Source organism: Haliotis asinina, chromosome 7 (genome assembly GCF_037392515.1).
Source record: "Haliotis asinina isolate JCU_RB_2024 chromosome 7, JCU_Hal_asi_v2, whole genome shotgun sequence".
Taxonomy (NCBI): Eukaryota; Metazoa; Mollusca; class Gastropoda; order Lepetellida; family Haliotidae; genus Haliotis; species Haliotis asinina.
Window position 1 is genome coordinate 38408387 of NC_090286.1, and position 15190 is coordinate 38423576.

Genomic DNA, 15190 nt, shown 5'->3' on the forward strand with positions numbered 1-15190 from the left:
CCACTCATGTTTGTAATTACACAATGAACCCTGTTGATATGCACCCGTTGTCTATATGGTGGAACTTTGCATGTGTGAAATTTGCTTATGTGGCACATCGCAAGCTCCGAAAATATCAATGCATATACTACCTACACAGATGTTGCAATGTTTGGGTTATAATAGCAAAATATCATCTGATATCAATATATTCTTAGTTGATATGTTCCTATGCAATAAAATTAAAATAAATTAAACTGTGTAACAATATTTTGCGACAGCGATCGTTTTAATATTCCGTGATGCAGGTATTGCTATAAAATCAAAATGAATCAGGTGTACACACACACACACAAAACTTTAAAGTAGTAGTAGTAGTAGTAGTAGTAGTAGTAGTAGTAGTAGTAGTAGTAGTAGTAGTAGTAGTAGTAGTAGTAGTCCTTAATGCACACCTACAGACATCACAAGCATCGAGCTACGCAATCGAGATACGATGACACGCACCGATTAATTGGGCACAACGTCAAATATCTAGAAAGACGAATTACGTCCTATTGACAGCATATTGCTACTCGGACCAAATCTCTGTGAGCAATTATTCTCCCACGCGTTAAATGTGCATCCTGTTACCCCAAGCTATCAACACTAAAGAGAGATAGATGACACCAAATACAAAACTATACACACCAGACTGAAAGAACAGTCCACGAATATGGCGACCACTGGAGGAAACTTTCGAAGTTTGAAGTCCGCGTAATGAAGTTGTATCCCGATTCACATTAACCGTTATTTCATTATTTCAGGGATAATGATCTAGAATTTCACACATGAAGCCAGGAGCCTAAGAAGAACAAAAAATGATTCTAAGAGCAGTCAAAAACATCTCCTTTGAGTGCACAGGATCATCGTAAACGCTACACCAACAGACCATTAACAAGGCATAAAACAAACACTAAAATACGTGTCAAATCAATTAATTCCAACTAGATGGATCTAATGACCCGGGCTATGAACCGAGGCTTTGGTCCTAACCATAGAAGCCATCACGTCTTTCGTGAAGGAAACGAGAACTCTCTGAGTGGAATAAGTTCATCACTGTGGAAACACTTTATCCCGTGCCATGACCAACCATTATATAATACACGAAGTCCCCTGGGCAAAATTTGTTCGAGCTGAAAATAGCCGTCACGTAGGTATTACTTGTAACATGGTGGCCGGATGACGGGGAACCAATTAAGACGGTACTGACAGGTATGGTGAAGAACTCACTAGCACTAAATGACTGGTGATCGTGTAAGATTATCGGGATGTTTGCGCGTAATAATGATTATCATTTACATGACACCAAGCATACAGCGTTAGGCAGAAAGAAAAATCATTAAGAACAGGTTTGCTGCACGCTTAGTTTCATTTACAACTTTCTGCGTTGTCATGCGAACAATTTGTTCATGGTTTAACGAGATCATATAGGCAAGATAACTTGCACGAAATATCTATCCATTGTTAGAAGGCTCTGAACGTAATTCAAGGTTTTCAAGGATACACATGGATTGTCATTAAATTGATGATATTACACTCACGCACACTAACACACACACACACACACACACACACACATACACACACACAAACACACACACACAAACACACACACTGGCTTCACTTATTTGATGATGTCCGTCACTATATGATCGAGACTTGATCTCTGGAATATTTCTGACTGCTGCGTAAAAATTTAAACCTGCAAATTGTCTAAATATATAGAAATGTATCTCGTATTATATGTACTAAGAATGAATTATGAAAAATTTGCCGAAATCCAAATGACCTGATTATCTTTATTCTTATCAACAGTGGGGTATATATCAGCGCTATTTTATTCCAGTAAGTCGTATATATTTCAAATTGAATGCATGGCATGCCCAAATGACTATTGCTCATCCACGAAGTATATAAAAGGTTTCAGAATATGAATCGAATGGTGAGCGCTTGTTTTGTACATGAAGCCACTGCATGTCCCAGTCCCTTGTCTGGCGCTGAAACAATTAACTACAACCAAAATGATCCGTTTTCCCCATCTAGCCACTTTAAGTCCTCTTGATCCATACGTGTGATTGTCCATTGTGAGGTGAGAATCCAAGACGCCCCCATGCATGTACTTGACGTGTATCTCTGTGCTAGTACCAACAGTGCGTATCACCTGCTTACTGCACAATAGAATACATGAAGTATTAAAGATAGATCGTTCCTAATCGCCTCAGTGACTGAATACATGGTCTTGTTGGACAGACAGTGTGCGCCAGGCACTTTTCCTGTCAAGGTGATGTCATTTCTTATATTCCCCGCAAGCGACAACAGACTATTAAAGGATTACCTGACAACCTTTGACCTTGTGATACAGGTGACACATATTTACTTACAACCTGTTGTCTGGCAAAGATAGATATTTGGTTACGTTGTTTGGGTGATACCCTATATCAGAAAACGTGGGAGAGCCGAAGACCGACACATATTACACTTAAAGCTTTAGTAATGCGAATACAAACAAACTAAGCATAGATCAGTAATTACCAAATTCCGCAAAGAATGTGATATTGCAGTATAACATGTCTCACCCACTCACTTACACTCAGAGGTATAATTCACTGTGACACAGACATGTATCGAATTCGATCGGTAGCTATCGTCGTATAATATTCAAGTGAATATACTAAAAGAAATAAATACTACATACAACAGTACTGGTTTTTTTCATGAATGAGTGAACATAAACTAGCGTCCAAAGGAAACGCCATCAAATATTTTTCTGGCCTAAGACCAAACAAAAAGCAAATATGCTACCATTAACTGTTTTATTGTAAAATGCAATTATTCAGCAGCAGTATTTAATGGATAACAAGAAGAAAGACGCCGCAGTCCGTGACCTAATGACACATGAATGACTTTAGGGTGCACAATTCAGTATTCTGTCACCAGTGCAGAATCGACTGGGAGTTGGTGCAACTTTCTTGGCAGCATATTTTGTTCAATATAAGGTGTGGCACACGCCAGGAGTGAAGCAGGCCTGAACCCGGTGTAGAACTGAGTACGTGAGTCACCTTCCGTCTTAGGAAACCGACGCTAGCTGCCAAAGCGTTCCTCGTCAATGGTTGATTTTGGCGTTTTCGAATACGACGTCCCAGTTCTCATTTAGGGGCAGATCTTGAAGACCTGGAACCTGAATTCGCCACTAAAGAGCACTCTGCAAAAGTGCTGCAAGTGAGGCACGGTCCCGGTCCATCTCAGTCTGGCACCTCAGTGTTGACACGTCAACGTCATGCCCTTGGAAGGTCGATAGGCACCGATGGCATGATGCTGGAGTTGTCTGGCCTCGATGACCTACTTTTGCGCAGCTTTTGGCACTTTTTGGTAATGTCTGAGGACACCAGAAATTGCCCTCACACATGTACCCATTTGGGGAAATTGTACCCTGGTCTTTCTTGAAGCTACGCGTATTCGCTTTTCGTATGTCTGTCACAAATTATGAAGAGTTTTTATCGTTTATTTTCGAAGTCCAAACTCATTCCACCTAAATATACGGTGGCGGTTGGATCCATTAGACAGTCAAGTGATCTATAAATTCAAGATCTATAAATAGTTTAATGGTAGAGATGATGAGGCCATCTTTAAATTTGATGTTTCTGTGGCTAAAATGATAACAGATGTAATTCGCCATATTGTTTGTTCATATGTTATAGGTTTTATAATAGACCTGCCTTTGAATGTGTTGGGCGACGAGTTCCGCTGATGGGGTGGGATGCGCCGACCTCGCCAATACAAGAATCTTCTATGATCATTAACTGATAGTGAGAACTGATCAAGTCTGAATCATACAAAAGCCTAAAAATGGAAATGGTTTTGTTGCTTTTATTTACCCGTGTAACATTGTTATTGCTGATTATTCGCTCTAATTGAGTTTTCTAAAAATACTTTTAACGAGCAAATTACAAAACAATTAGTCATTTATACTCCTTTTTGTTCAAGAAGGTGTATATGCTGTACATTACTCATCAGTTTCCAAGGACGGCAATAAACTGACCTCAGTGCTTCTTTAAACAACAGACACAATGTGAACTATTCACATTCAGCTCATTTCTAGTGGCCGAGTTTTTGTAAGATGCAAACTGTCCGCCTATAAAATTACATCAGGGCCAAGGACCTTAAGCTAATATGTTGGACGTTGGGGATTAACAGAAAACACATATTGATTGAAATCTCTGTCACATCTGTATCGGTATACATTGAACAAAGACACTGATGAGATTCCATCATGAAGTAATCAGCACATCTCGTAAGAGATTTACCCAAATACGCATGGCACCTTTCCCTTAATTCTTAAAAAATGATGACCTCGCATTACAAGACACCTCTAATTTCGCCCAGCTGGGGCCTATTGGTACCCGTTAAAAGACGTTAACATAATATTAGAGGTATAGCAAGAAGAAGGATATTTTTGTGAATATCATTATTAATATACAGATGTTAATTTACTATTTTTGGACAAGATGATACCATATAACAAAAGCCTAAAGATAATATTTCTTTTCTGCATTCGCAAGGTACATGTTTAGCTGATTGAGGTCTTAACCATGCAGGTTATGAGAGGTTAACTCGATAGTGAAGGCATAGAGAGAAGGCATCGGTTGTAAATATCACAATTATTCATATAATTAACTTGTTTTGTACAAGTTGATGCTATATAATTGGAGTACAAACACTTCCTGCCCCACATTGTCATGGTACACGTGTTACTTCTTTCATGTGTATGGCAACCTGTTATGTCTTAATCATGGAACCTGCTGATGCTTCGCGGACTGCCAACCGTAATGTGAAGATGAGAGCTGATGGGCGACAATGTAGAATAACCTATTGCAGACCAGTACAGACAATATGACCCATTCTCATAGTTTTCAGGGAGAAAAGATGGATTAAAGATGGCCTTGATTACATTTATCGATTCTAATTATTGGCGACGTACATTATAAACAGACCCATTTATCGGCTATGATGAACGTCTTCAGGTTTTCGACAACACTGCTTTGTAATATATATTCTTGAACTTTGTTTCATGTCTCCTGTCACATATATGAGGTTAATATGTGAAAACAGATCGCATTCATATGTATTTTCTCACATATTTTGACAAATTAGTTTTTTCTTTATCGTAAGTTAGGTAAACATCATACAAGTTTCCAAATCAGAATGCATATATTTGGAAATCTGTTAAATACGTCAACGATAAATATTTTCAGTAAGGGAATAATGTTCATATACTTAGTTACGTAATAACCTAAGAAACTGACTTAAATTACCCAAATACATTCAAATCTATTTGGTCAACTTTAAATAGAAGTTTTATCATCAAATCAGATTTGTTTGTTTGATAGACATTTAGACGTTGGCAGGGTAATACAAGACACCTGGATGTGCAACTTGTGAGTTAAAATTGGGTTACATAATGTTTGTACAACATGTTTACACAGAGTCACTGACAATAGATGAAGCTGGTGAAGTTTAGTGATCTGAATAAGGAGCAGGGTGTCTTCCTTCCCAATGCCTGGTGCATTAACTGATTTTCTTGGACAATGGCGTTTATGTAAACATGTTGTGCATCACATTCGCCCATTATTGTACATTCTAGTTTCTATCACTGTATACGTTACTGACTTCATCTACCAATAACGTATCCTTTCATCAATGTTATATATTTTGAATTATATTACAAAGGACCACCCAATTATCCATTGTCACGGCATGACACAGAAATGCATTTCGTGAAACATGCAAGTGTTTTTGTAATATCAGGCAGAAGTAATAAACTTGAGATAAAGATTTATGAATGAACACGTAAATGCCTGCAATGGACAAGACATCATTTTGTCACTGAAACTGTTCACGGGGGAGAGACCAGGTGATTAATTTACAACACGATGATACAGAACACTTAAACCGAAGAGCATTTGAGTGCAGAGGACCTTCTGAGATCACCACAGTCACATTTCATAAGATGTGGCGCTGGACTGATTATGCGTAATTATCAGTCCAATAACAAACATTACAATCTTGCTTTTTTCTAGAATGTCACTACAGGATAAAATGAATATCATTCCAGGCCAGTCGGCAAAGTTGTCACATACATTATGCAAGTTATGCAATCTCAAAGAGCAGGTGCTTCACGCCTGAAGGACAATCGTAACATAACATACAACATCATTTGGTACTGTGTGATGGCATGGCCGTTCCTGTCATCGCTTTTATGATACCCACAACATTGTTAAAAGATGATTAAACATAAACTCACACTGGGATTTATCGGAGCCTACGCTTGCCGTTAATTTCAGTGGCTAGCAATGGAAGGAAAGTATTTAAAGACAACATTGTTAGGAAGTTAAATATTTGTCAGGTGTGATTGAATTTCGGTTTTGCATACCGTAACGACGGATGTCCTTGATAAACTTTGCTCTGCGTGTTCCAAACAAATAAACGTGCTTTGTAAGTGACTTGATTCTGAGTGGACGGATCATAGCAAGGTGACACATATATTATCATTATTATAACATTTCATTATAAGGTGAAGCAGTTTGGGATATAAAGCTACTAAGGGACTCGTGATAATCTAATATTCAAATCTGTAATATAGTTTTAACTTGGTGGCAACAAGACCAAGGTAGGCAACTTGAAGCTCGATCCTTAAAACCAGTTCGACAGGGAGTGCATCAGTCATGTTAATGAAAGTCTACTAAAGCGTTTCGCAATTTGAACATTTTCGACATAACCCTGTTAAAGTCCATGACTTCTGATTTTATTGATTATAGAATCTGTTCTAAAATGGAAGTTAGTTACACAGGGATCTTTCCGTGAGCGCATTTATCGAGAAGTTAAAACTACATCCTTAATCCCGGCATATTGTAACAGACCCACGATTATGCTACAGTGTCGGGTTCAGGGTATCCATTTCCAAAGGAAATGAGGCATTAAATTTGTACCATTCCGTTTTTAAACATTCATAATAAAACATCCTTACTTTAATAGAATCTAACCGTTATTGCTTAACATCTTTTAATTTTTCATAAAAAACGCATGTGATTATTTTCCATTGTCGAAGATTATCTGAAATTATGACCAAAATGTTGTCGGAAATGGTTCAGACATCACAAACACTACGCAGCTAACTTGGCTACTATAATCAGCATCTCTTAGGATAATTTCAAGATATCTTCTCAAATCGTTTTTATCTACCAGTAAGTATAGAGTCATTCAAAACACAAAAGAACAAAATATTCTCCTTGTCACATGGAAGCGATTTCGGGAACAGACAAATCTGAGTGCTTGTCTCTGCCTTGTTCATTAAATAATGAGCACTATTTCGTAACACTTAGTCTTGCATCAAAGCCCTCGACTGGAACGCTATATGACGTGTAAATTACATAATTACAGAAATCAGAAGCCAGATGGCTCGAAACCATCCGCAAATTACGCCTGTTAATCAGATGCTTTTTCCCTAAACCTCTTTCCGCTTGCTCCAGCCCAGACTCCGTGATGAAGGAAAGCGTGGGTTGGGGCGTGGGAGGATATTTCATTTAATATCAAAGCCAGCACTGCGCATCTGCCGGGATTGCTGCAGTCTTGAGGTACCCCTCGGGCTTGTGCCAAGCAGGTGGCTCTCACAGGGAAAAGACGTACAATTTTGACAAGTGATTGACAGCAATCTACAGAGATTTTTTGGATGCAGATTTCCCTGCAGTTTCATCCGAAATGATGAGGAAGTAACACTAAATAACGGATAGACACATATATTCAAGTGATAGCTGGACTGCCATGCCCTGAGGGTATTCTTAGGCAATAGAGGGGGCGATTTAGGTGAAGGTGTCATCCATTCCTGTGTATAGCCGGTGGTATGTAGTTCTTTTATTGCCTAATGGCTTCGGACTTAAAAGCTAAAGGTGAAGAATGACAAGAGATGGTGCCAGTTGTGCCAGTTTGGAAGACATCTCGGAATTGTGTTCTTTAAATGAAGGTGATTGCATTTTGTGTGATCCATCGCCTTAATAAGTGGCTCGTCGTTTTAAAGGTTACCGAGGAATAACGCAAATGTGAAAGTTGTCCAGATGACTGTTTGGTCTGTGCTAAATCACTGCAGTAATTACGGCTTAAAGGTTATGTTTTTAAGAGACACATCATGGATGCCTCAGTATTTGACATTCCTGGAGACACGTAGTTTTGTGTTATTTAACACGCCCCCGCAAGCAGGAAATATGGATCATATAGAATTCGAGGCATTTAATTTCTATAATAAGAAAATGCTAAAACGGCAAAAGTTTTGCTTTTTATTGACACTTTAGTGCTTTGATATTTTCACGTTCGTGTTATGTGTCAGGTGAATGTTTTTCAGCAACATGGAGCATGAAAAAAATGTGTCCCTGATGCAACCCGCTGTCAGTGATTCGTGTGCTTAGTCAGAGGACGTCAGAGTACGTCATTGCGATTTCTACTTCTTCAAAAAGAAACACTTTAGTGTGTAGGATCTAAGAGCGCTAACTAACGTAATCCTTTTTAATTAGATTGTTCGTCAGCACCTCTATGCCAATTCTGCATTTGTAAGGTATGTCATGTGTGTATGTTATATGTTCATATGATCCTTGTTGTTATGTCCATTTTTATGTATATATGTGTATCTCTGAAAGTGTAAGAGGGAGATGTATCAGTAGAAAGATATACATGTATATGAATGCTATAGAAGGACAGGTACATACTTCATGTAGGTAGGATTAATAAGAAAACTGATATATTTATGAATTCATTCCTTAAAACTCAGTAGTATGTAAGCGGATGAGAACACACACACACACATATAGATAGATAGATAGATAGACAGACAGACAGACAGACAGACAGACAGACAGACAGACAGACAGATAGATAGATAGATAGATAGATAGATAGATAGATAGATAGATGTAGTTTTTCTGAACTAAAGGTAATGTCGTGTTATAGAAAGATAGGTACATGCTTGATATTAGGATATGTAGGTTTAATAAGAAAACTAAGTTAAAGTAACAGGTAAAATGGAATCGATAAGAAAATAGAAAGATCCATAGTATACTGCACTAAAGGTGTGCAAATGGGAAAAAGTATATGACCAGTCCAGATATGAAATGAAACACTAGGGAAAGCATTCAGTGTAGAACTAACTCAGTAGGAAAATACCCAGGTACAAATTACAGAAGACAGAGGAAGAGGTACAAATCATAGAAGGATAGAGGTACAAGTACAAACTATAGAAGGATTGAGATATAGGTACCTCAGGTAATTCCTCAGGATTAATACGAAAACTGATAAGTTGATAAATGTATTAAGGTAAGGTAAACTGTAAGCTGACAAGTAAATATCTAAATTAATAGTATAATGTGCTGTAGGTGTATACGTGGGTAGAACTGTATTGCCAATCTAGGTATGACGGTAAACACATAGGAAAGCATTCAGTGGATGTACTGGGAGGTAAGCCAACAGGAAAGCACCCAGAAGGGTAGACAGGAATGTGAAGGACGTCTCGATCTGTAATTAATTCTGAGCAAGCTTCAAAAATCGTTATTGAAATAATTCAGGCATTATGCACCTGACCGTGGGTTCACTGATCAGACCTCATAAATCACTACAGATATGCATCGACGTGTCAGGATGTCATCTTGGCGTGTTGAGGACAATCAGTTTCAGAAAGACAAAGTATTAAAGGATCACTCATATAAAGAACAGCTTGTCAATATACGTGACAAAAGCTTTCACGTTTTCCTTTTGATCCCTGCAAGGTTTTTTGACGAAAATAGAACAGATTCTCTATTCATTTCAAAACTGAATTATTATCCTAAGAATAATTCGATTAATTCGTGAAAGGATCGAAGCCAGGTCGGATTTTCACATTCACTAAGGGCTTTAACTAAAACGACATTTCCTAGTAAATACACTCCAATTCTATCCTAGCTAATCATGCACGTAAATATGATAAAACGCACGTCGCTTTGACTAAAGGCTATATCATTCACGACACCCCGGCCTATGGTCAATAAAGGCGTATTCATTTTTGAACAGTTGCCTGGAAATATGGGCCATCTTTACTATCCACTTCGATTTTTTGTCGCAAGTATCTATGAATTACTTCTAACACGCAACTGCCTGTGTTGTGTCTCGCCCCAGGGAAAGAGTAACATTTAACACCATGTTTATCAAACGTGACGACTCAGAACTCTGATGATCTAGTTCTCAATGTCAAATGTCATACGTCAAATATCAAAAATGAAGCTCCGCGTGTAACCGGATTTGACATTATTTTTGAGGAATTATCTGATGAATACCAGAGGCGCCACATTATTTGACTGTCTGGCTACAATACGAGATTGTTTTAATCAAAAATAGTAAATCCTATTTGCAATCATACTTATTTCTAAAAGTGATGCGAACACATCAAACCATTGTAATCTCTGAAAATTAAACCCCTTTTCTGTAACTTGGCACATACATGTATTTACCGTGGGTTGTGCTCCTTTCACATGTTTATATTGAGTGAGTATAATTTTACACCGCTTTTAGCACTATGCTGGCATAGTGAGACACGAGAGCATAACGAGTGACACCGCAAATGGGCGTGACAAGTGACAGCTTTAACCGCCGGGCTAACTCACCATTCCTCCATGTTTAGAACCAAAATTATGCCAATGCAAACGGTTTCAACCATTCTGATGAAGAAGAGTGGGTTTTTTTCCAGTATACCATTAGCTTCATATCTGACAATGGTTTTACAATAGCCAGTAAACAATCACTGAATGCATTTTCAAAATTACACTTGACAGAAGAAACTCTAAAATGACTTTTTGTTCGTGTGTTCAGGAACAAAGGAAGCAGAGTTTGAGCAGATGAATCAGGCATTTGTAGCATGTGTGAGTAACCTTATATAAACTTTAAATTTAGATATTGGGTGTAAACCTTTTGCTTCCACTAAAAATCAAATTCATAAACGAAACAGCCAGACAAAGAAAGCGTGGAAGCGAAGACAGAAGGCACGACAGTGTTTTAAATGAAATGTAATGTACACTTTTAACTTCTACTTCACCTGCTGAAAACATGTGAAGATATGTCAAAAAAATGACAACAAACCTATTAGATTCTGATAGTCACTTACATATCTAATGCATGTGTTTAGACTTCATGCAACTGTGCTTCATTTGGCATGTTTGTTGTATTCACGTTTTGTTTAGATAAAGGAAAAACTCTGGCAAAAGTCGTGCCCCGTGATTAAACGTAATGGGTTTATCATACCAGTTTAAGATAAGACTGAGAAAAAGGTAACTGAAGCTAAGGTAACTGTTGGCAAAGTACCACATCAGTACAGTCACACAAGCTGTTACATACATCAAAGTATTTTCTATAATACTAACAACCTATTATAATCATATTTATTGTAGAGAATTTAATAATCTCTAAGGCGTTTAATGATCTCTAAAATAAAATTTCAAACATGTCATTGTAGTCGCCAAGTTATCTTATTTCAGTGCAGCATCTTTGTGTAGATATCATTTGGTTGTACTGTTTATGAAATTTCCTTTTCGGAAATAGCATTAGGATGACAGCTATGAATAAGCATTAGACTCAGTGTATGACTACTTTGTTATTTAACTTCCTTTATTGAAGTGTGATGCTTCATAATGAAGACTTTCAGTGTTTTTGTGTCCGTGTTTGTATTGAGTGAATCAAAGTGTACAGTCATAAACCGTGTTTGTATGTGTGTCTGTGTGTGTATGTGTTTTGAGGGTGGGTGAGAGAGAATGTGTGTGTGCGTGCGTGTGTGAGATATATCTGTCCCTGCGTGGACGTATCTCTGTGAATTATCCAGTATGTGTCATGATGTATTTGGATGGTTATGTGTAGAAGTAGTTAAAGGTACATATCGGAAATGCATGTTTCGGTTGCATTGTATAATATACTTTGAATATACTAGTATGATTTTAAGCACTGGCAAGCATAAATCAAACAAATATCCAAAGACAGAATATTAAGAGCAGGTGAAAAATCAAAAATTATCCACAATGATATGTGGGTGTGAGCAAATGAACGTCGGCATTGATTCTGGAACTAGAACAAGAGATAATTGCAGATCATAGCAGATTTACTGGGAGATGTCCCACAGCAGATATAAGCCCCTTATAAAACTGATCATGGCGTTCATTAATGATTCGCAATCATACATTGGCCTCAATATATAAATAAGGTAAGATTGCTGTTATATCACAAGGCCCGGACTCGTGTTATGTAGTCTTTTTTCTGAATTTGAAGGAAATGACTGCTGGGCCAGTACTGAACATGATCACATTCGTCACGCCATGATATAAGTGTGTCATATACAATAGCTAATCCATGAAGTTAATCGTAGCTTGATGTAAACAAAACTGATACATCCAAAAGGATATCACTGTGCTCCAATTGGTTTCAAGTCACTACAACACCGCATTACTTCTATACCAACCATAATCTAGTCAGGGCATAGATGACAGTACTTTTATGACAATGACAACTATATGTGGTCATAACTCGCATGACATTACTGTTACACCAACCATATCTAGCCACAACATACATGACTTAATTTTTATGACAACTATGTCTGGTCACAACACATATGACATTACTGTCAAACCAACAATAAACGAGCTACAACACACGTAACTAGACTGTTATGCCTACAAATATCTAGCCACAGCACATATGGCATTACTATCACACCAACCATGATCGAGCTACAGCACATATGACTTTTAGGGTTGCACATATCTAGCCACAGCACATATGGCATTACTATCACACCAACCATGATCGAGCTACAGCACATATGCCTTTTAGTGTTGCAAATATCTAGCCACAACATAACTGATATTATTATTACTGTCACACCATCCGTAATCTACCCACAACATGCATGATATTACTTTTGTGGCAACATGATATCCAACCACGACAAAGGGACATTACTGCTACACCAACCATTATGTAAAAACAACATACATGATATTACCTTCATGGTAACATAATCTAGTCACAATGTTTGACGTCACTGTTACATCAACAATTGTCTAGCCATGATATATATCTAGTCACATCATGCATTACATTACTGTCATACCAACCATTATCTAACCACTATAAATAAGGTGTAAGGTACAACTGATTTATCACACCTGACAAATCTAAGAAAGGCATATTTTACATTTTGTCTATGCTTGGCATAATTACACGTTACTCTCAGAATTATTAGTTTTGTTCCTTGCTACCAGCCTCAACATGGCCTAAATGTGGCTAGTTAGTCTCCAGCCCATTCAGTTACCAACCTTTCATTGGTACCTGCATAATCCGTTCACATGATATTATGAGTGCTAGTTTCATAACATTATAACTGGTAATGGTTAAATGGCTACACAATGTACGTGTAACGTTACCGTTATGTTGTGTCTGTTCGGGGCTATTAATGTAAAATACCACACACTGTTATCACTTTGATAACAGCTTGCAAGAGGTTACAACATGGACTGATAACAATCATTGTAAGACACAACTGTCTGTATAATATCATTAATGTATTGTCCTGCGCTAGGGCTTAAAAGATTAAGTTATACCGACGGAATAACACTGAAGCCATTTAACGTTCAACAACAACACAGTACACAGACCTAATGAAAAATATAGCATATACATGTAGTAAATCATCATCAATGGAACAGTGTAAACACATCTAGATTGAAACGTTGCTCGATGCAATAAACACGAAGTTGTTATCCATAAAGTTGTTAGCTTCGTTAAACTTTTCATTAACGCCTTAGCAAACATGTAGCTGGTTTTGTGAAGAAAAATGAGTTTCACAATTCTACAACATATATTCTTACAACATTTGTATACATGAATAGTTTTATAAACTAACGTCACAAAACCCATCTTCATAGACGTTCATATAAGTTCATATTAAGCATGTTACTTTGTCGGCTGTGCAAAACAAGATAAGTCCTATAATGAGATTCTATACTTTCGTTTCTATATGGATATATCATGGCATGCAAAGTCGACATATCGACTGGGCATTGTGGAAGAGACAAAATAACTTACCTCAAATCTAAGCTTTCCAACCGGAGGAGATGCATAGGGAATCCCGAGATATTTTTCAACTTTGTGGTTTGAGTGTACATGATCAACAAAACCACGAACTGTTCCATATTTTGTCTCCCTGACAACAAATTGTCTACTTTGGCGACCACATTTCACACACGCTAAAACAGTAGCGTAAACCAAAAAGTTTAAAATCCTTGAAAAATCGGACATTTCGGCCTTACGCTTGAGTGCAACTTCACAAAAAGCCAACTTGAAAAGTTTGATGTTCCGGCTCACGAAACAGGAGCTCTGAGCAAAACCCGTGTAATTGATGTGATTAGAGCCAATCTTGACTCATCCGGGGAGCTCTCAGTAACCCTGGAATCGAAAACAAATCCTTTATATACAAGCAGCATAAAGATTAGAGTCGATTCGCTTCATGTCTTCTCTCACTCCCACTATCTCTCTATCTGCCTGACCAGGGGTGCTAGGCTCGCTATGACCCCTGAGCAGGGATTCGCTCTAATTTAGCGAGTGATATCACCTCAAGACGAGGGGTAGCGCACCGACAAGCATATGGGCCGAGGGGTCCTAGGTTGGCAGTATCGCTCTCAGTAACAGATGCCGAGAGTAATGTACTAGACAATGCATCAATCGGGGCGGGACTTGTATTTAATGGGTGGAGCTCTCTGTGACAGAAAAGTGTAAGTTTTGCTGCCGAGCAAGTGACTAAAACTTTGCCTAACTGTCCCCTTTACGTGCCATAGTAATACGCTATTAACGAGACTCCAGCGTAGTGTTAACCGGCCCTACGCGAGCCCGAGTTGTAAAGCAAGCCTCGGCACGTAGTATGATAGTAAGACGAATATCGACATGGGGAGTTCTGTCCTCGACGTATATGATTTCTCATGCTGTATAGATCTGTCTCTTCATCGTCATGTCTTATAGGCCTACTACAGGAAGCTAAATTTTGCCACTCTCACTAGTTTATTATGACTTGGACTGAATCGATAAAGACTATGCAGTCTCTGGACAGAAAGTCGACAAC

The 15190-nt window shown here is 38.1% G+C and overlaps 1 protein-coding gene across 2 annotated transcripts in view; it reads right to left on the minus strand.

The window, feature by feature from the left end:
* Positions 1 to 14749, minus strand: part of LOC137291372 (pyrethroid hydrolase Ces2e-like) — a 93080-nt gene extending 78331 nt beyond the window's left edge. The window contains exon 1 of one of the 2 annotated variants that reach the window (XM_067822690.1): positions 14161 to 14749. In XM_067822690.1, coding sequence (XP_067678791.1) covers positions 14161 to 14373 — 213 coding nt within the window. In that variant the 5' untranslated portion in view covers positions 14374 to 14749. The remainder of the gene's footprint in view (positions 1 to 14160) is intronic. The other variant, XM_067822689.1, reaches the window with a different exon arrangement.
* Between the last annotated feature and the right edge of the window lie 441 nt (positions 14750 to 15190).